Genomic DNA, 22,562 nt, shown 5'->3' with positions numbered 1-22,562 from the left:
AGGCTGCCAGCTCATCTGTTATCTGTCTGAGCTGTCTGCTGCTCCGCTGTGATGAGACAACAAGGCACACATACACCCACGGATCTAAAGCATGAGGTTAGTATGACGAGAAGTAGAATCAACATACTGTTTTTAATTACACCGCCATGTCAGCACTTTTAAAACTGAGCTTCAGGTGGTTTTATATCTAAAACACAACAGTTATCTCACTGTGATATTGCTGCAGGAGTTTGTAGGCTCCGTTAGCACTAATCGAATAAGTCCCGAACCATCCTGCAGGACGTTGTGATGGATTCTCTTGTTTAATCACACTGTCTCTTTATCTGAGATGAATTAAAAAGTGATAAAATATCCCTCAGTATTCTCCAGAGCCAGACATATTTGATTCCCAGCAGCTCAGTCACATCCAGGGTCATAATGAGGATGTTTAATCAATCATATGGAGAGCTGAGGATTCATTTTCTAGCAATCAAATAATAATGAGTTCCATCAAATCCTGAATATAGGTCACACCAGAGGAAACAAAGGTTTCATACTGTCTTCATGCATGATTGTTTCCATCACATTAACAAAGTCTACAACATGCAGTGTCTGTGTAAATGTGTAGCTCTTTCTAGTACCATCTATTTTTGCCATGAGGAGTTTGGTGGATGAGCTCAAGCTACTGGAAGTTCTATATATGTGTGGTATAGGTCACCAATTTTCCTAGACTTACACCAGTTCTTCTCACAACTAGCACATTTTCAGCTTGATACAAAGTTTCCTCCGACGGGTGGCTGGGCTCAGCCTTAGAGATAGGGTCAGGAGCTCAGACGTCGGAGTATAGCCGCTGCTCCTTCGCGTCGAAAGGAGCCAGCTAAGGTGGTTCAGGCATCTGATAAGGATGCCTCCCGGATGCCTCCCCTTAGAGGTGTTTTGGGCATGTCCAACTGGGAAAAGACCCCATGGAAGACCCAGAACTCGGTGGAGGGATTATATGTCCCACCTGGTCTGGGATCGCCTCTGGATCCCCCAGGAGGAGCTGGAAAGTGTTGCTGGGGAGAGGGATGTCTGGGTCAATTAGCTTGGACTGCTACCTCCACAACCCGACCCCGGATAAGCAGAAGAAAATGGATGGATGGACAAAAAGATGTCCATGGTACACGGTTTGTCCATTCTGTGCTACCCGTTCCTTATGTAAATATTTATAATCTCATTCTGGGTAAACACAAAAAACTGATTTTCATATTCTTATTTAAATGCACTTATGAATATTATATCTCATTTCTACCAAGTGTTTTCTGCTAAACATGGCTAAAATGGACACACTGTACCTTTAAAAGTATATTTGAATGCTTTATTATGACCTGGTGAGGTAAGCTGTTAAAAAGTGGCGCTGCCAACTAAGCTTGTGTGAATCTTTAAAGCGCCATCTTCAGGGTAACACACATCTCTCTATACATGCATTTAATACTAGTGCACTGGTTGCTCCATCAAAGAGAATGCAGCTCACTTTTTATATCCAAAAATCTTTTAATGGTGCACATAATACACTGAATTTTACTCTAAGTATGTCACATGATCTTCCAAGTTGAGGAAACTTAACAATACGCAAAAAAAGACTGGAGCTGTGGTGCCTCTAAATGACTGAAGAGTAGAAACAGTGTATGTGAAACCAATATGATTCATTAGTTCTGGTCTCATTGTGTAGGAGTAAGCATATGGTTCAGGAACAGTCATACCAAAAGAATGATGAATCCACAAGAATCCGTTTAAAGTCAGTGTGTGTGCATGCACGTGTGTTGACCTCTCATCTGTTTTAGTGACCCTGAAATCTAAGCTGCTGTGTCACTAAGAAGTGTTACTATCTACGTGCAGATAGTTAATCTGGACTTCTAACTTTGTGCCATTGCTGCACGCGCTGAAGATAACTTCATCTGCAACACAAACACGAAGCAGACACGGGTGATTCTGTGGATTCATTTGCAGACTTATTGTCTTAACATGAGTGAACAGAGAACTTATTTTCACTTTTATCAAGGCAGGTAGACACATTAATCTGTGTTTACGTTTTTGATCTTCACGTGAAAGCATCAAAGAGTGGCAGCATCACGTTGTGCTTCAATTTATCAGTAATTTGTCTATGTTTAGTTGGGAGGATTTAGCCAAATGTGTAGTGGAAACTGCATTCCTGTCTTAAAACCACGGCTTAGCATTGTCTGCAGCTATTATCCTAATCAGACCGAGGGGGCCATGCAGTCTCTGGGGGGGGAGGGGGGCAAGGTACATCTCCTACTCACTGTTGGCAGGCAGAGAATACCTCAGAAAGTCACCTACAGCATAAGAAACTGGATATGGTGGTTTGAAGTTGAAGTCAACATAGGAGGAGCTTCAGGATCAAATCCAAGTCTGTCTATACGGTCTTAGATAAACAAAGCCTGTGCACAAGAGGAGAGAAGATCCCTCTTCAAGTCTGAAATAGTTCCTGGTGTAAAAGAACAAAATAAACAGATTAACAGCTGATTGAAACGCGCTGAAGTGAAAGCTGATGAGGATGCAGTTCATACCGTCCTGGCACACAGAGAAGTTCACACACATCATAACAAAGAAGCAGAGAGCTGTGATCTGTCAACACAACATGACGATCACGATCACTTTTATCCAGGGACCACCCCCTCATATAGTGTGTGTGTGCATGTGTGTGTGTGTGTGCTTCTATTTAAGTCGCCCTGTGATAGAGAGGAGGGACAAAGGGGGACAGGAGATAATAGTGTGTGGTTTCTCTCTCCATCACTTTGAGTAAGTCTGAACACACAGCATCATCGCAGAGAGGTAAGCTACACTACAGCTCTGCTACACTGAATCAATTTCACTGATAATAATGATACTAATACCAAACTTACATATTGTTGCATTGGGTTTGATCAAAAAACTAAGTTTTGGTCACCTGAATTGAATGAGATGGTATTAGAATTAAGGTTGTGCAATTAATCACAACTTCATTGTTTCACCAGCATGAGCGTTCATAACAAACCTGCTGCAGAAGACGACTAAAGCAACGTTTTCCCACTGTGCCTGGTTACATTTTACCTTACATTATGGAGGCTTAGGTGTATTTTCAAACCACTTAGATGCATCAAATGAAGCTCTTACTGCCTTTCATCCACCCTCACATAGTCGGTGCTGATTTGTCTGAGGAAAATGTTTTAGGATCTGTTTATTCAAACTGAAAGGCAGCAGATAGACATAGAAACTGTGAATCTAACCAAATAAGCGCTATTTTTTGGTTATTTTTCTTGGTTAATCACTTCTGATTGTTATCGCAAAATTGAACAATCTTATACCACATGGCATTTTTTTTTCTCACATTGTGCACACCTAATATGTATTTAAAATCAAATGTTGAAGTGACTTTTTTTTTATCGATTAAGAATCTAATTATTATCTTGATTTATGAATGGTAAAAGGACTGTGTTTATATAGAGCTTTCTCTAGTCTTCTGACCACTTGCTGGTGCTTTACATTGCATTTACATTGGTTGCCTTTATTTGATAGGACAGCTGAAGAGAGACAAGAGACTGAAAATGTCGGGAGGGGAGAATGGGGGAAGACATGCAGGAAATAGTCGCGGCCAGGAATCGAACCGGTGACCCCTGCAGCAAGGACTGTAGCCTCTATTTGTGGGGCGCTTAGACCCTGTCCTTTTTTGAACAAAGTATCACTCACTGTGAATGTTTGCAGTGAAAACATCTGGTCTGACACCAATCCCCTCGCAGCCATTGGAGACATCAAAAGTGACGTTATAGAAAGTGTCAGTTTTGTTGCTGTGTCGTTTGTGTTTGTAGGTCATAAAAAAGCACGGCTATTAACTTCAGTCTGTTTCATAGTCAGCTGAAACTTTCCCACAGGAGCTTTAGTTTTAAATAACTGACTAGTTAAACTTTAATCTGTAAAAGTGTATTCACGAATCATTTCAGTTCTAGTTTATAAAAAAGTTTAATGGAATATCTAAGGAAGTTAACATGGGAATTGACACTGTTTTGTTTTTAATAATCAATTAATTTGGGATTATTCAAAATATATGATCAAAGAAAATGCAGCATTATTTTGCAGTAAAGATATGAATTGTGATTAAACAAACATAACTACAACATAACGTCTGTTTCTGGCTGATACAGATACCCAAAAATTGGTGATGGTGATTTATCAAAATTTGCGGGGCACTTTGTCTGTATGGAAAATTCAATAAATACACCATGACTAAAAAAAAAAATTGTGGGGCGCCATTGGCCTAGCGGTCTAAGCGCACACCCCATATACAGAGGCTATAGCCCTTGTTGCAGAGGTTGCAGGTTCAATTCCAGCCTCAACCATTTACTGCATGTCCTCCCCCACTCTCTACTCCCCACATTTCCTATCTCTCTTCCGCTGTTCTATCGAATAAAGGCAAAAATGCCCAAAAATATAACTTTAAAAGATATGTGTGCAAAATGTACTCACTGTATGTACAATTTAATCCCAGCTTCATTGATTTGCAAAATTCAAAGGCCTGACACATTAAAATGAAAAAACATTTTTTGATTTCAAGAAAAAAAAGCATTTTGACACCTTACTGGAGAAATTATTAGTGGGGGCTGCAGCAAGAACACATTTTGGATAAATGTAAGTGCTTATCTCTCTCAAAACTTTAAAAAACATGCCCTTTATTCTTTATCTGTTTCCTAATTTTAGTGTGTACTAATAAGCCAGATAAAACCAGACAGGCATCCTTAAAAACTTTTGTCAGCAGTGTTCTGGGAATAGGGAAGCCCGTCTATATTTGTGTCTTTTATCTGTTGGAAAAGAGGGGGTGATGTCAGGATATGTCGTCTGTCGTGTTGGGGGCTTGCATGCTTCCCTCTGTCTGCCGTCACTTTGCTCTCTGGCAGATGAGCGTATTATCAGCACTGAGAAGTGACTGCATGGGTCTGTCCAGCAGGCCTCACTACAAGTATGACAAAGCAGGACAAACCAAACAAAACAGTACGAGGCCGTGGCCATGTGGAACGTCTCATATCTGAGAACTAAAACAGGATAAAACACCTGTAGAGATCATAAGAGGTCTATATATACTCTGTATGTATGTTTCCATTGTTGTAACTCTATACTTCTGATTCTGTGGAGGAATGTCTCCACAGTGGGTCTAAAAGGGAAACTATTAAGACCCTTTGGGGCACTAGACCTGAGTGGTCCCCACGGCCGAGCACTTCAGAGGCTCAAGGTTTTATTTTTGTCTTCCAGGGGGAATCCGAATCACCAAGATGCCTGAAAAAGCGTGAGTGTATTGTGTTTCTGTTATTGTTTCCATTCCCAAGTCAGAGTGTCGGTTTCATTCAGCATATGGGAATCATCTATAGTGAAATACAATATTGACATTTCATTAAAACTGCAGTAATTGAATCTAACTCCACATTTCTTTGTGCCCTCCCTTTAATTTCCACCCACAGGCCGGAGGTAAGATTTCAAAGAAGAGGAAATTAATTTAACACCTATTAAGATTGGCTTCCACAAAACTTCACTGAATATTAATACACTTTTTCTTTTGTAGAGAAAATCTAAAATCTCAGCGTCTCGCAAGCTCATGCTGAAGGTGAGCCCTCAGTCTATTTAGCAGAAAATTATTCTCAAGTGAGAAAAACAGCCAATCAAAGAGCTGCGTCTTCTCTGTGTGGTGTTTTAGAGCTTGATGGTCGCCAAGGCCAAAGAGGAGCTGGAGCAGGAGTTTGAGGAGAAGGAGGAGCAGAAGGCAAAGTACCTGGAGGAAAAATCCCCACCTGTACAGACCAGCTGCATGTCCTTATCAGAGCTACAGGTATGTGTCTACATTTACCACGGACATGTTCATATTTGTAAAAAAAAATCATTATAGTAATGAAGATTATTAGGGATGCACAATATTTTTTAAAAACAAACTCAAGACCGACCTTTTTGGTCTTGCTTTTAACTGAGTTTTATTCCTATAATAGTTTTATTTCACCATACTTTATTCATTTATTTATTATCTACTTCAAATTTTAGTCACTTAGCATCTTAGTTTATTTTACTGGTGTAATATTTTAGTGTTTTATTATCTTAGTAAATTTAATTTATTTTGGTGAGCTTAATTTCCTGTGTTGAGTTTTAACATCTTATTTTACCACAATGTTTCCTCGTTAAAGCTGCTGTGAGGAACTTTTGTTTTGTATCGATTCTGGTGCCCCCTTGAGGACAAAGTGATACCTCTTAGCTCTTGTCCTGTACATGCAAAAGTAGTGTTTTCAACAAAAGCCTCATCCTGTTCTCTTTTGACAGTCAACTTCATCCGGCAATGTGATTACTTTCCATGAAAACAGTCAAATAAAGGCTGTTTCTGAAGCAAGATGTTCATCATCTGGTCTGACACCTACCCCCTCAGGGCGGTTTCAGGCATTAAAAATGACAACAGAGAAGGTGTTAGTGTTGCTGCTGATGTACTTGTTTGCTATTGAAGGTCATAAAGAGGCATCTGTATCATTTTCAGTCTGTTTCTCAGTCAGTACAAAACTCCTCACAGGGCCTTTAATATATCAGAGCAGCGTTTCCTCAGTTTGTTCAGCAACTTTTTTTTTTTTTCATTTATTTTATTTTGATTATTATTATTATTATTATTATTATTATTACTATTATTATTATTATTTTATTTTTTTTTATTATTATTAATTTTGCATATATTGTGTTCTTAGCCTTAGGATTGTGGGGTGAGTTTGGGTTTGGGTTTTGTTTTTTTTATTCTTTTCCTTTTATTTTCTCAAGAGGTCAGATAATTAACATGTGCTCTTCTCTATTTCTTTATAGACGTTATGCGAAGAGCTGAACGCTAAAATCGACGTGGTGGATGAGGAGCGGTATGATATCGAAGCCAAAGTCATGCACAACAACAGAGAGGTAACTGAACATTTGTAATATGAAAAAATATCCACATAATAAACACAAGGAGATATTAAAAACCTCTCATTTCTAAGGAATTTGCGGATGATCTGGCCTTTGATAAACATGTCAGTTCACATCCTCTCTCCTTTCTCCAAAGATTAAAGACCTGAACATTAAGGTGTTGGACCTGCGAGGGAAGTTCAAAAGGCCTAACCTGAGGAGGGTGAGGGTTTCTGCTGATGCCATCCTGCACTCCCTGCTGGGCTCCAAACACAAAGTCTCCCTGGACCTGAGAGCAAATCTGAAATCAGTCAAGAAGGAGGACACAGAGAAGGTGGGTCTGGGGAAATAAATGAACAAATACAGACGAAGCTGAGGAGAAGCTTCTGGTCAACAGACAAAGCATAAACGATGCAGCTTTGGCAGAGATGTTTTTCAATGGGGCAATTTATATTTGTACCTCTTATTGGCTGAGCCTGAAGAGATAAACATGTTCAAAAATGTAATTCAACAGTTGTGCATCTAAGTTGCATCCATCTAAAAGTGTGGTACATATTCAGTTAAAAACCAAATACTGAGAATGATAACTTTCTGTGTGCAGGAGAAGACGGCGGAGGTGAGCGACTGGAGGAAGAATGTGGAGGCCATGTCAGGGATGGAGGGTCGCAAGAAGATGTTTGATGCAGCAAAGGGCCAAACCCAGTGAACAGATGTTACTGAAGAAGCAGCTGGCATATATTTTACATCAAATACCATCACTTGTAAAGCAAAGTGCACACAGTACAACAAAAAACATAAATACACTAACCCTGCAATACTTCCTAACATCACACAGAACTTGTTGGTATAAATAATATATAAATTTCTCTCAGAACACATACATCATCTGTGTTTTATTTAAATATCACTGAAATAAAAACGCAAATATGCACATCTTGGGTCTATTTTGTGTCTTTTTCCTCAGCTGTTTTTAAGATAATGCTTTCAAAAGAAGGGGGAAGACAATGGTAGCTTGGAAAAAGTGTTTATTTATGTATGCATTTGTATTTAGCATAAACACTGGGTGGTTGTTTAGGTTATAGTTGTTGAAAAGTAGATTACAGGTAGGAAAATAAGCAAAATCATCCCCCTACTCCTTTTAGAAAACAACGCTAACCCTTGTTTGCATAGTTTTGAATGTGTGTTTCATTTCATATTTCCCACCACTTGTTGTTTTTTTTAGTTACTTAGGCCTATCTTCTATCATTAAGTATTTGTTCATAACAGTGAAATCACTCCTCTAACTGTTGCTAAAACAATAAACAGTTAAAAAACATGCATTAACCAGTTTGTCGACAAAAAAGACTTCTACTCAGGCTTGAATTATTCGTGGGCCTGCATACAGACACTAAATGCGAAGCTAAAACACCATCAAACAAACCTGCATCAGCCCCTGGTGAAGTGAAACTCTGATGCATAGCCTCTCAGCGGGGTATAAATCCCGAGGGAAAGTCTGTCTCCGCATGACAGCAGGATAGGGACTTCAGCTGCAAGCATTTTGGCTGTAAACATCGTTTTTTACCTCTAAAAGTCCAATACATTTAGATAACAACAGAATTAAATGTGCGCCACTGTGAAACGTGAAAGGACGAAAAGTGTGCGGGGCTTGAACGCTTAAATCGCCCGCTTCCTCGTGAGAGGTGCGTTTGACCGACCATAGAGGTCCCAACCTGGTAGAATATAACATGTGAAATTGACACTATACTCCCATATCACTCAAATGACTAACACATAAACACAAAAGTATAGGCTATATGGATATACAAAATTATCAGTATGTTTTCATTTAAGTAGGCCATGGCATAATTTAGTCGACTATTAGTGTTAAAGCAGCTGTGAGGAACTCAGGGTTAGGGTCAATTTTAGCGCCCCCTTGTGGGCTGAGATGTAAATGTTATCTCTGCTGGTTTTTTTCCTGTACACTCCAGGGTAGTATTTTCCTGCCAAAAAATCTCATCCTTCTCTCATTAACAGTCAAGCGTGCTAATCATTGTGAATATTTACAGTTGAAAATGTTGAAAAATTAGTCTGTTCCTTCAGAGCCTGTCAGCAGTTTTTAGCATTAAAATTAACTATATATGTATGGTCAGTTTTGATGCTAATGGTCTTCCTTGTTTTTGAAGCTCATAAAAAAGCCATGGTATACATTTCTATTCTATATCACAAACAATTAAACATACAACTACTATAATATATGGCCTACAGGAGCTTTAAGTGTTTTATGTGTGAGATGAATCTTTGCTGGTGGGAGGTCTGCACAATCTTTCTGCTACAACCTTGTAAAACATTGTCATGTTTATGTTTAAACATAACACATACAACAGTTTAAATAACATGAAAATTGTCTTATTGACCATATTTTTAGCATACACAAATTAACAGGGTTTGAAATGTGATGTTCTTCTATAAAAATGTTTCAACAAATCGTTTGGTTAAATGTATAGATGTCAAACAAAGGTGGGATAGGTTATAAAATAGTCAGTCATAAAAGTGCTTGTTCAGTCATCGTATTTGTCCACAAATATTCATAACACAGGCAGATGTATATACCCATGTAGAGGCTGAAACGAGAATATTTTGTATATGTGCTTGAAAATGACCAAAAACAAAGATTTCTGTCCATCAAGTGGTCACTGTTTCATACTTATTATCCCAGCTCTTCTCTAAAATGTTCGTGTTCCTACTTAAATAATTATGCTTCATATACTTTATCATACGTGGTATTTTATTACTTACTTACCAATCTGGCACTCTGAATTTATGTACAGGCTTAGGTCAAAACCATATACTCTATCTATGGTTAAAACAGTTGGTTTAGATGCATCCTTTGCAGTTTTCACTTTTTGCCACAGGATGGCGGTATCAGCTTCAAGTCAGTTCAATGAGATATCCATATAGCAGGTTCTGGCCTGGCAACATAACACATGGATCAAGTAAACTACAACCAAACAGACAGCAAAGGGTTTAAAGATAAAAGTTCCATGAGGAGTGTTTGAGATCGTTGTCAGGACTTGTACTGTTCCATGCTTTGACAGTATAAACAGACCTAATGCTTTCTGTGGTTTGTTTTAGCTGGATCGGGTGCCAGATGGGGCGGAGTTTACAGAGATACAATGAGGAGGAGAAAGTTTATTCATTACTGTGATTGTATGACTTTGAAATATTGCCATGTAGATTTAGCTGAACCGTCTCTCTGTGGTCATAAGTCACAGTTTCTGAATTTTCAGACACAGTGTGTTTTTACTGAGGTGTTTTGCTACTGCTCATGTGTCAGGTGACTTTCAATCTGGGGATTTTTTATGTTCATCCTTTTGATTTGAATCACCTGTTCTGTATGACATAAAAATATGTGTATGTCTGCCAGGTGGTGGGGCAGTTAACATTTCACCATTTTAAGCAAACAAGAAACTATTTTATCAAGTTGCAAGTGTACACTTTTCTCCACTCTCACTCAAACACTTTGGGACTAAAGAGCCCGTTAAATATGAACACAATATCATTTCACTTCTAACTTATATGTTAACGACCTCAGGACAAAACACAACTCAAATATTTGACATGTCAGAAAAAAATCCCTCCTGAGGCTGAGATTGTTTGAACATTAAAATTGAAGGTCCTTAAACACACAAACTTTTCACTGTTTAACTGATGAAAGAGATGTATATGCTGTCTGTTCATCTTTACTTGGACATAAGTCCTTTACCTAATGTTTGAGCACATACACAAAGGTACAAAAATACTAAAAGTTTTACTCAAACTTTATATAACTTCTAAAAAGGACGGTTTACTCCCTACCCTCGTACATACTGTATTACATCATGAGAAATTGGATTTTTGTTTGTTGTTGATGTAGTTTTGTCCTAAATATTGACTTAAAGTGTTACAGCATGACCAGAATACACAACTGTTACAGGTGAACTTTTTTGAATCATGAAGGCTTTACATTTTATCCACTTTGAACCATGAAAAGAAAACTTTAGATGGAATAATCTAACACGATCTGTCTAAAGGCATTAAATAATGAGTAACCAAAATATATGCTGCTTTGGATTGCCAGCCTTATTCTTGATGGCCTCATTTGTTCTTGTAGGTCAAAAAGAAGCGTCAGTGTTCATTTGAGTCTTTTTCTTCGTCAAGAACTCGTCAGTGCGGCTTTGAATAAGCTGCCAAAACAGTCAAGTCACTTGCAGTTTATTTAATTATATCATCCTGCATAGAATTAACTAGTTAAGAGTAAACATCAACACACTTAAAATATAAAATAGAACATGTTTTCTTGTACTAAGCTTGTCAAACAGACAAGCTATGCTTTAACAAAACAGACAGATTCTAAAAGTACTACTTCTTTGTTGCATTGACTTTTGTCCCCCCAAGACCCAATATGTATTGTGCAATTTGCTCTGAAGGGATTTAAGACTCTAGATCAAGTTGTCTTCACTAACTTGAGACTTGACATAGACCCGCAAGACTTCAAAACAGATTAAAACAACCTGTAAACAAAGCCTGAGAAGAAGTCGGACGCAGAGGGGAACTCCATTCATGCAAACAGAGTTACAATTTGGCTTCGACGTAGGAAAAACTATCCGTTGCATTATAATCCAGACTGTGAGGTCAGGTTCAATATTAACAGCAGACAGAGGGAGTATCAAAAGACTTGGCATGGTCACAAAGGGTGTTGTTGATAACACGTCTTTGCTTGCAGGGCTGAGAGGGCAGATCTTGAAGATTCAAGGCGAGGTTCAGGAGATGGAGTCACTTTTATTTTACTCATTCTACTGGCAACCTGCTGTGGGAATAACACTCAAACATTTTATTGCATAACACTTCCAGTTTGGGAGAAGACATGTTGCTGTTATATAACCCCATAAAGTAAATATGTGTGATTAAAGAGGTATTGATTAGTAGTAATAAAAGATAATAACGTGTTTATTATGCCTGTAAATCAGAGGAGCATTAGTCATCCTTTTGTGTATTTCTGTGCATTCAGGATTAAATCAAGCCTTCTTCATGCCACAGCTGACATACTGTACAGTAATCCCGTGCTGTTAAGGCTCAGTTCTGCCTTATAAAAATAGACAATGCAAGTCCATAGAGAATGCATGTTTTCCCATACGAGTTAATGCCATCTGCCATCTGTTTGCAGGTATGTGCCCACCCATTGTAGACACGGCCAACGTGCCGCCATGTGATCCATTCCTGGGTTTAAAAGCTTAAGGCCCACAGAGAGGAGCACAGGATACAATTCCCCAATTGAGCATCCTCTGAAGAGCACATCACACTCTCCGGGTACGTCTCTCTGCTCCTCTTACATGCTTTTAAACTCTAAATGCAATTTTTTTTTGATACAGTTATCAAAGTGGGGTTGTTTTGATTCATTTTCCTTCTTCGGGCTGGACTTTCTTGTGCAGGTGCTGCATCCTAAACATGTCGGACACTGAAGAAGCCACAAACGAGTAAGTAAACGACTAGAATCTGCATCAATAACAAACTGATGCATGCACAGAGGGAATCAATTCTCACAAAATTGTTTCTTTTGTGCTTTTTTCTTCTTTCAGCGGACAACGTAAGTTACTTTGTCAGCTCACACATGTTGGCAAGATGAGTTTTGACAGTTTGTAATTGATGTTTTGCTGCAGAGACGCAGTTTCAGACAGCTGGGTGCGATGAATTTGCTTAGAATTTGCACGAAAGTTGTGATTATTCTGCATGCATACAAGTCAGAAATGTATAATGTGTCGATCTGATGTTTGATATTCTCCCTGCATACATTGACCTCTTCTCTTTGCCTCTTTTTGTTCGCTGTGAAGAAGAGGAGGATATTGTTGGTATGTACTTAAATACAAACAATATCTCTGGATTAAACTCTACCTCTAAATGCAGAAAAGATCAGTTGGCTGCTTGTTTTTTTTGCCACTTTGTCACTGCTTTACGCACTTGAGCCTTGCATTTCTTAGTTACTTAACACACTGCATCTGCTAAGCTGCTGGCTTCACCGCAGCTTACTGTATTTTTGGCGGGCTGGTGCCACCGTACAGGCAGCTGCAGGCTTTGAGCTTTTGTGCAGGATTGACCTTTGACCTTCCAGTCAGCCCTGTCTGACTGAGGCTGGAGATAGTTCAGCTTCTGTGAACATCCCAGCGGATTTGTCCTTTTAGTTCAAATGGCACACTGGGTCACCATCAGAGAGATAAAGGGTCGTGTATCTCTATTTCTGTCCCCTTTGTGAGATGGTCCATTTGGGCCACCGTACAGCCCCGCTGTCCCTGAAACTAAGCAGCACCTGTCCCCCTACTGTGTAGCTGTTAGAGCGTAATGTAGGTCAGCTAAGGTTCTCAATAGAGGACCTTGGGGGAGGAGAGCGCCTCAGGCACAATGTGCACTTTCATTTTTAGGCCTGTTAGAGGTCCCCTAATGCAGCTTGGCTTACCTTGCTCTGTAGCTGAGAGAGGTTAAGTTTCCCTCTGAGGCCAAAAGGACTTTGACTAAAAGCTTGATGTCACCTTTGCCAACAAAAGTCTGATGAAGACTGCAGTGTTGGGGACAGAAACAGAGTTCAGCTGCATAAAGTGCTAAAGCAGACTGCAGCTGCTGGAAAAAGTCACGTCCTGACTTCAGTGATGTCCAAACTGATCAGTTGTTAATGCATATTGAGCAAAAGAAATGTTGTCAGTAAACTTACATTTCTGAAAATCCCTCATGAAAAAGGTGTGAATCACTTAAAGAACCACTGCCAATTGCTAATACTTGCATATGCACCTGTTAATGGGACTAAGTGATTAAAATATAGCCCGACTAAGAATCAAAATGAAACTGCAGGTTATAAAATATGACAAGAAATTACAATAGAAGTAGGAATCTAAGAAATGTTATGTTCAAATGATTCTTTATCAACTGATTGTCTTATTATGAAGGCACAGTCAAAAATACATTTAGACAACAGATGTTATGTTGATCTAAAAGCTTTGTTAGACTGTTTGTTTTCCTGCTAACTCTACATGCTTGCTTTGCCCAGAAGAGGAGGAGGAGGAGGTGGTGGATGAGGAGGTAGAGGAGGAGGCAGAGGAGGAGGCAGATGAAGAGGTAGCAGAGGAGGAGGAGGAGGAGGAGGAAGAGGAGGTAGTAGAAGAAGAGGAGGAGTTAGAAGGTAGTACCGCTTCTGCTAATCTGTTTGCATGATCTCACTCTAACACATTATTTTAAATCCTGTAGTGCTGACTGATATTATGATGGTTACAAGTAAAAATTAGTTATCAACACTGAAGAAAGAAGCCATGTTGATGCACTTTTAATTTTTTTAAAATAATAATTATTCTGATAATTTGTAACTTTATTTTGACAGCATATTTAAAAACATGGGTATACAAAGTGCTTCAAAATCAGGACACTCAGTGGAGAGCGCCTCACTTACTGCATATCTTCATCTGAAAAATCCTTTATGGTTTAAATTGAGAAATTTAGCACCTTTAAATCTGATATCATAGAGATACGTTATGTATTAAAGGGATTGTTCGTTTTTTTTAAGTGGGTTGTTTGAAGTACTTGTCAATAGTGAGTGTATAAGCCATGGGGGATGCTGGTCAGCTCTGCCCCTGTGTTGAGAAACCAGTTGGAGAACCAGGAGGGAAGCTAGTCTGTCAACAGCTGCAGATGGGGTCAACTCTACCAGGTGTAAGTGCGAATATACGCTCTTATTCAGAAACACTAGCGCTTTACTGTGCTGTCAGCAAGTCTATACATTTTGGCATACATGTTCCTCCACCCGAAGCGCACTGATCAGCTGTTTGGGTTTGTGTCACATGAATGGACTCACTGGTGGTAAAGTAAAGTGCTAAAAATGTTCCAAATGGAGCATACACTTACATCATCATTAGTGTTTGGGTTGAAGTTTCTTACATTTTTGCGTGGTAGAGTTGACCCCATCTGCAGTGATAGCCTGCAGCTTCTGTCCTGGTTCTCAAACTGGTTTCTCAACAAAGGGGTCAAGCTGACCAGCATCCCCTGTGGCTCATACACTTACTATTGACAAGAACTTCATACACGCCCAATTCAAAATTAAACTAATGAACAAAAAACACCCCTTTAAAGTTCATGGAGAGTTTTTAAGATTTGAAATAATTCAATTTTCTGAACCAAAGAAACACCTCCTTTCTTTTTTTCTCACCAGTGTAATTTATCACTTTGACATCTTTTATTAGATGTAGAAATACTTTAAGGAAGAAGAACAAAGGACTCACTGTGACTATTTGATGAGCTAATTTGCTCCCTCTCTGTGTCACCGAGCAGAGACTCGGGTGGAGACAAAACTTGAGTTATCTGTAAGGTTAATCTAAAGCTTGATCTGAAAATGTCAGAGAGAAACACACCTGCATACTTTTACTGACTGTCCTTCAGCACCGACAGCAGATCCTTATCTCAGTCACCTGCAGTTTGTCTGAGGTCATCTCAGCCCCATTATAATGGACAGCTTCCTTTTCTTGGATGTCAGTCAATACTGACACCTGATTTATCAGGGTCAAGGCCTGCTGAACCAGAATATACGAACGTCCGGTGAGGCCATTTATATAGCATTTAAAGAATGCTCTTTAATCATCTGATATATGTCACGTTAAGGTGAAGTGAAGTTCTAAGTTACTTTTTGGGCCAGTTTGACTTTTGTCAGATAAGACAGCTGAAGAGAGACAGGAAGTGTGAGGAGCAAGAAACAGGGTAAGACATGCAGCAAATGGACTTTAGCCTCTGTTCATGGGGCGCATGTTTTAACTGCTAGGCCAAACTGGTGCCCCAAAAAGTGATCTTTTAAATTTAAATGAATACTTGGAAAAACTCAAACTTCAATCTGTTTAAAGGAAAATTAAAGTAATCAAGGATTTCAGAGAGAATGAACAGGTGAACCCCTTCAGACCCACCTGTCCTCGAATAATGAACACAAAAGGAAAAAAGTGTTTCTCTCAGATTTTTTAACTTGCTTCTTTGAACAATTGTAAAAAAAAAAGTCTTAGAGAAAATATACTTTTTTTAATGAGTACCTTTGAAATAAATCGAGAAATAAAAGAAAACAATTATCAAGCCTTGTAAAAGAGTATTTAACTCCTGAACTCACAGGCCTCTTCCGTTCAAGACAGATTTACACTTTAAATATAGAAAATACAAACACAAAAAAAGCCAGACGTCAATGACAACCTTTTCGCCATCCAATTTGACTTAAATGAAACTTTCACATTGTCAGTTTAAGGAATTAATCTCAGTAAGATTGATCAGTATTGGTTTTGCACTGACCCTGTGATTTCTCTGCAGAGGGTGATGAGGACAATGATGCAGGTATGGTCAGAAAAGTTAGGAAAATAGAGATTGTGCATTAGACATGAGAGATGATTCTCCTTCACTGAGTTTTGTTGTATGCTAAGCATTAATGTCACAATTTTCCTTTCACAGAAGATGCAAAACCCAAGACAAAGTAAGATAAGAGTTCACAAATATACGTATGCCTTAATTGAGAAGTAGATTCTCCTGCACAGACGGACTAAGATGAAAAGATTCACCTGTTTTGATTCCACTCAGGCTCGGTTTCGTGCCTGGTCTGGCACCCCCTAAAATCCCAGAGGGGGAGAAAGTGGACTTTGATGTGAGTTCATCTCAGGACTGATCAAAGTGGCTCCTGCAGAAAGCTTGGTAACATTTCAGCTCACATCTGCCTCTACTTTTAGGACATACACAGAAAGCGAATGGAGAAGGACCTGACGGAGCTCACTACTCTGATTGAAGCTCACTTTGAGAAGCGTAAGAAGGAGGAAGAGGAGCTGCTCAGCCTTACAGATCGTATTGTATGTCATATCTAAGAAATCACAAGTTTAGTATCCAAAAATTCTAAATTCTCTCATTACTGTTTGTTTTTTCAGTCATATTGTCATTTTCATCAATCTAGGTGAATCACATTTTTCTTTTCTTTCCTACCTCAGGATAAACGCCGGTCAGAGCGATCAGAGCAGATGAAGATCAGAGCAGAGAGAGAAAAGGAGCGTCAAAACAGAGTAGCTGTACGTCTATGTGGAAAAACAATGCATTTTCAGATCATTATTGTAACACAGGGAGGCTTTCTTAACCATGCAACGTGTAACAGAAGCCAAGAAACATTTGAAAAAGTTGATTTTAAACACTTAAAAGTCTTTCCCTAGCCAATCACATGTATGAATAATGCATAATCTAATCATTACAAGACCTGACAGTGACAGTGACTTTTTCAAAATCTGAAGCTTAGTGATTAAAGGAAGCATTTTTTCATCCAGGAAGAGAAAGCCAGAAAAGAGGATGAAGAGGCAAAGAAGAAAGCTGATGACGACGCCAGGAAGAAGATGATTCTGTCTAATTTGACATTCACTGGATACAAGGTGATGTAATGTTTCTGCCGTGCACTGACAGAGACACATTAGAAATTCTATTTTGCAGCTCATCCCTGCATGTGACCGCTCTGCCCTGCAGACACAGACAGGGCCAAAGAGACAAACAGAGAGAGAAAAGAAGAAGAAGATCCTCAATGAGAGACGTACAGAGCTGAATGTTGATCACATGAGAGAAGACGCGCTCAAGTACACTTCATGATCAGTTTAAGATTCAATAATCCCCATCACATTGGGCTAATTCACCCTACAAGCATGCTTTAACTTCATTCCCCTCCTGCTCCAGGGAAAAGGCCAAGGAGCTGTGGGAAAAGGCGCGCCAGCTGGAGGCTGAGAAGTTTGATCTTCAGTATCAGCAGGCAAAGCAGAAGTATGAGGTAAGCAGTAACATATTTAAATGCATGCTTAAAAGAGTCATCCTTGTCATGTGTACATCACAACCTTGAGTTTCAAACACACACACACACACACAGTCCGGGATGCAGGCCAAAGATAAACAGGCTGTGACAGAAAGAGTTATGAGACATTTACTGACAGAGATCTACAGATAATATCCAACAACAGATTTCCCAGCTACCATACGTGGAACTCAGCCAAAGATAGCATGTGCGTTGACAATGATGGAGTAGATAAAGAAGGAGCGTTTTATGAATATGGTTATAGGATACAAGATTGCTTTTCTGCAAGAAAAGGAAGGATACAGGGTGGGGATCTCAAGGTGAACACCAGGAGAGATAAAAAGTGAACCATTGAGGGAGAGGAGCTACTGGGCTGTCCTCAGGCACTCCTGCCAGAGCCAAGGATAGAGTTAAAAAACGCCTTTATTGATGAGATGTTAAAAATGCCTTAGTTAAGGAAAGGCATTTTAACTATACTCTTAGAAAGAGTGCCTGAAGATTACCCTGTGGCTTCCCTTCATGATACTACACTTCAAAAGATGAATACAAAAATCACAAAAACACTGACTGTCTGTTATTCTGTGCAGCACTTTGGGCTGCATGTTTTTATGTATGAAAGGTGCTATATAAATAAAGTTGAGTTGAGTTGAGTTGAGTTGAGTTGAGTTGAGTTGAGTTGAGTTGAGTTGAAGAGGAAGAAACACATCAAAGGAGTATCTAGTTAGCACGAGGGGATTAGCAGCACTACTGTTAGATTTAGCCCCCTGTCCAAACTGTCTCACATATGTACAAAGGGCTTAAAAAAGAATCTGCACACAATGTTAAACTGATGAACTGGCAGGCCTACGATTAATCCATCTGTAACATGTATGATGAGGTTAACTACATGTAGTATGGCCCCAACAAATGCCAGGAATAATACCAAAGTCAAAGGTTGTGACAGATGACACCAGTGAGCTTATCATCCCGCTAGGCTTCCAGTGCTTTAGCAGGATGAAATAGTTTAAGGGTTATCCTACTTCTTTTTTTGTTGCTGTTATAAGAGTTTTACTTATTGCCTTGTGTACGTTAGGGAGCTAACTAAGACATTTGAGGTGAGGTTTTCTGGTAAAAATGAGTTTATTTTGCTTTAGTACAGTGGTTCTCAAATAGTGGTACGCGTACCCCTAGGGGTACGTTGGAGTAGGGATAGGCCTACGTGACAAATGTAAAAAAAAAAAAATAAATCGGATTAAACACAACCTTATCAACAGCATTTAATTTTTATTTCAATGCAACATCAAATAGGGCATTATTTCCAAATTGAGCATGTTCATTTATAAAATTTATTATTACAAACCGCTTGGACCAGACAGCCTCCGTCTGTTGACGTCAAGTGTTCAGCGAGCGATCACGTACATTTGCATGCTAATAAAAGTGCGGCCAGGAGGATAAGAATGGGCAGGTGGTTGAAATGCTTACTGTTCGACAGAAATAAATCAGTGTGCTCCTTGGGCCATCAAAGGTACTAGCTGCCTGAATTTTTTATTGATTTCTGTGAAAATATTGAACTACAAAAGCATATAATTTGTGTCTTCTTTCATTTCAATGTCATTATGACACTGTAAAACCACATGCACACATTCATTCATGTTATTTTCCCATATCCTGAACATTTTTCTCAGCCATACAAGGGGGTACTTGGCTGAAATTGTTTTTGAAAGGGGGTACACAAGCCAAAAAAGTTTGAGAACCCCTGCTCTAGTAAAGGCTAACTGGGGCTAGCTTAAGCGGAGAGAACACAAGCTATGTTGCAGGGACAGCTGTTTTAAAATTTGACTCACAGTATTGTTAGATTCAATATTTACTGCAGAGGATTTCATTAACATGCAAACATATCTTTTTTGCAGGTCACCGTGCTGCGAAACCGAGTCAGTGATCATCAGAAAGTGTAAGTCTTTTTTTGCCATAAGCATAGTGCCATACAATCACAACTAAGTAGATCTTAAGGAGCCATAAAAACAGAATTATAGGTTCCTTCTCAGTATTCAATAATTCCTAACCCTAAGTCTGCTTTAATAAAGCAGTCCCCCAGTGACCACCACCTCGTCCTGTTTGGCCTCCCCTCAGCTTCTCTCAAATCACTGATCTCAGTGTGTTTGAAGCAGTGTCAGTAACAGCTGTAAGTACCAGCTGCCTGACAGCAGGACTAAAGTTCCCTCGATCAGTACATCCAGCCAAGCAGGACGGGGTAAACAAAGAGAGTAGAGCACATGGGGGGTGTTTTCTCAAAGGGCAGGTTGGGCCAGCTGGACAACATATATGAAATCACAACAGGTGAGAGATCTCACAACCGCTATGTGATATTACCTGGGTTCACGTAGCTCACGATAAAACGATGACCAACCCTGCTGCCATCCAAATCATGTCAGTCCTGCTTCTTGATTACACAAGGCTTTACAAGAAGCTTTACCATGCCTATGGTATTTGTATGTCTGCAGGAGATGACATTGGCTTTGCAAACCAAGATCATGATGATGCTGCCTGCACTGACATCATTCGACTGTTATTCATAAGGTGTAAAAGCTGAAGTAATTACTGCAGATTTTGTTTGGCCTATCTGCATAATTATATATTGAACGTGGGGAAGCTGCAGGGGTCATGTAGCTCGGTAGCAACAGCAGACAAAGATAGCAGGAAACTATTTGCTAGCAAATCCCCCTCTGACAGCAGACAGCTATGAAAAGCAGTCAGTGACTGCAGTATCTGAGGGCAGAAGCAGATTTCTGCAGGACAACCTGCGGGTGGGGACCCACAGGAGGAGTCACGGGATGGTCTTCTGGATACAAAGAGGGTCAAACAAAAGTCGAAAACACGTTTATTTTTCATTAGTATTCATTTTTGTGCCTCCTATAGACAAAGTGGTACATCTTATCCCTTTAGTGATCTCATCCTGTAAATATGGGACTCAACAAAAAAACTCAACCTGCTTCATTTTAACTGTCAAATATACCGTCAAATAAAATGTGAATAAACACTGCAGGTTAGCATGCCGTAAACCTTTCTATGACACCTAACAACTGGCAAAGGTTGGTGGCATTTAAAGAAATACTAAGAAATAATCAGGTTTGGGGCACCGGTGGCCTAGCGGTCTAAACGTGGCCCATATACAGAGGCTATAGTCCTCGTTGCAGTGGTCGCCAGCTTGACTCCCAGCCGCGACCATTTGCTGCATGTCTTCCCCCACTCTCAGCTCCCCAAGTTTCCTGTCTCTTTTTAGCTGTCTTATTAATAAAGGCAAAAAAGCCCCAAAATATAACTTAAAAAAAAAATAGAAATATTCAGTCTTATTGTTAATGGTCTGGTTTAATTTTTTAGGTAATAAAAAGGAAGACATGATTTTTTTTTTTCTATTTAAAATTGAGCAAATAACGCGTCAAGAGCTCTCAAAATGATCAAAATGTGACGTAGACTGCTGAGACCAGAGGGGTGGTTTATGGTCTCATACAATTGGTAAGCTGTGCCACTTAATTCCTCTCTTTGACATACACTTCCCTTCAGTTTTTTTACGGTTCAATGTCAAGTAAAGGGAATAGCTCAAAAATTAAAGAGGCAACTCACATTTAAACATGATTAAAGCTTAAGTAAGGAGCTTTCTTCTTTGTGTTGATTTTGGTACCCCCCTTTGGACAAAGTGATACCTCATATCTTTGACAATCCTGTAAAAGTGTGAGTCATGTTTTCAGACAATCAAATGTGTCTTTAATGATTAATATTTACTTTGGAAAAAGTAAGAATGACTTTTTCTTCAGTGTACCGTCAATTCTCCGACACCTACCCCCTTGCAGAATTTTCAGGTGTTAAAAAATTACAACAAAGAAACTATTAATCTTTTTTACAAATGATTTCGTTAACTTTTGTAGGTCGTAAAGAGGCATCACTGTTCATTTCAAACTGTTTCATAAATTTGAAAAAAAAAAAAACACCTCACAGGAGCTTTAAATACGTTGGTAAATGAATAATGTGAACGTAATGTGATGAAACACAAACACAGTTGTAAATTAATTTTTTTTTACTCATTGTGAAATACTCAGCATTTCCTGGATCCAACATCATCTTGGCCACATTTCAGTGAAACAGACAAGTTAGAAGGATAAGAAAGCTAAGTGCATAAGCAACAAAATGAGATCCAAAGATACCAATGCACTTCTAACGAGAGCTAATAAACTAGGTTCAGCATGCATAAAGGTGAGGTAAGTTGTGTGCCAACTTACATGACATGTCTTTGATCTCTTTAATTTTATTCTCAGCACAAAGGGGAGAAGAAGCAAGCGTGGCCTGAGGAAGTAACACCTGACGTCAACCAGCTAGAATCCAGCATCATCTGACAACGAGGAAACTACAGAGAGGAACGTTAATCACATCTAAATGTTGTTTAAACACTTAAACATGCCAGAACAAGTTAGAACGCAGAGATTGTGAATAGGATGCTCTTAAACATATTTGAGAAATAAAGTGCATGCTAAGTTCACCTGCAGGAGTGGAGGAGACTGATCAGGTGATGTGTTGCAGCTTGTGTTTATTTTACAGGGACTTGACAGGAGGCGTGTGATCCATAATTATAATTCAAAGGAACAAAAAATGACAACTTGATAAATGTGACGCTTAATGTATGTCCTACCACTAAATCTGTCATGTCTGGAGTACTGAGAGTGGATTTGAGGCTGATTTACTGGCTGTTGTGTGGTTGCAAGAAATAAAAGTCTTTATTTAAAAAAGCAGGAGGAGTGTTTTCTACCTCTTTAGACTTTGATACTTTCACTTGTGGGAACTTTGAGCTCTGACT

General features: G+C 39.2%; 2 protein-coding genes and 1 long non-coding RNA gene across 3 annotated transcripts; all 3 read left to right on the top strand.

Moving 5' to 3' along the window:
* Positions 1 to 2,425: 2,425 nt before the first annotated feature.
* LOC117820620 (troponin I, slow skeletal muscle-like) lies at positions 2,426 to 7,805 on the top strand. Its single transcript, XM_034694490.1, has 8 exons — positions 2,426 to 2,811; positions 5,260 to 5,293; positions 5,466 to 5,472; positions 5,567 to 5,608; positions 5,699 to 5,830; positions 6,832 to 6,921; positions 7,064 to 7,240; positions 7,508 to 7,805. The coding sequence occupies exons 2-8, from the start codon at positions 5,280 to 5,282 to the stop codon at positions 7,610 to 7,612; spliced, it is 567 nt and encodes a 188-aa protein (XP_034550381.1). The 5' UTR covers positions 2,426 to 2,811; positions 5,260 to 5,279; the 3' UTR covers positions 7,613 to 7,805.
* A 4,295-nt stretch (positions 7,806 to 12,100) lies between these two features.
* Positions 12,101 to 12,602, top strand: LOC117820761. The gene is made up of 3 exons (XR_004632840.1): positions 12,101 to 12,231; positions 12,354 to 12,398; positions 12,501 to 12,602. It is a non-coding gene; the product is annotated as an uncharacterized LOC117820761 (long non-coding RNA).
* A 3,642-nt stretch (positions 12,603 to 16,244) lies between these two features.
* LOC117820690 (troponin T, cardiac muscle isoforms-like) lies at positions 16,245 to 22,495 on the top strand. Its single transcript, XM_034694602.1, has 10 exons — positions 16,245 to 16,263; positions 16,378 to 16,399; positions 16,504 to 16,567; positions 16,650 to 16,766; positions 16,902 to 16,979; positions 17,229 to 17,330; positions 17,422 to 17,528; positions 17,626 to 17,716; positions 19,627 to 19,667; positions 22,027 to 22,495. The coding sequence occupies exons 4-10, from the start codon at positions 16,668 to 16,670 to the stop codon at positions 22,064 to 22,066; spliced, it is 558 nt and encodes a 185-aa protein (XP_034550493.1). The 5' UTR covers positions 16,245 to 16,263; positions 16,378 to 16,399; positions 16,504 to 16,567; positions 16,650 to 16,667; the 3' UTR covers positions 22,067 to 22,495.
* The last annotated feature ends 67 nt before the right edge of the window (positions 22,496 to 22,562 follow it).

The sequence above is a fragment of the Notolabrus celidotus genome, chromosome 1 (assembly GCF_009762535.1).
Source record: "Notolabrus celidotus isolate fNotCel1 chromosome 1, fNotCel1.pri, whole genome shotgun sequence".
Classification (NCBI taxonomy): Eukaryota; Metazoa; Chordata; class Actinopteri; order Labriformes; family Labridae; genus Notolabrus; species Notolabrus celidotus.
Note: the sequence above shows the minus strand (reverse complement) of the source record. Positions and strands in the feature narration are given on the sequence as shown.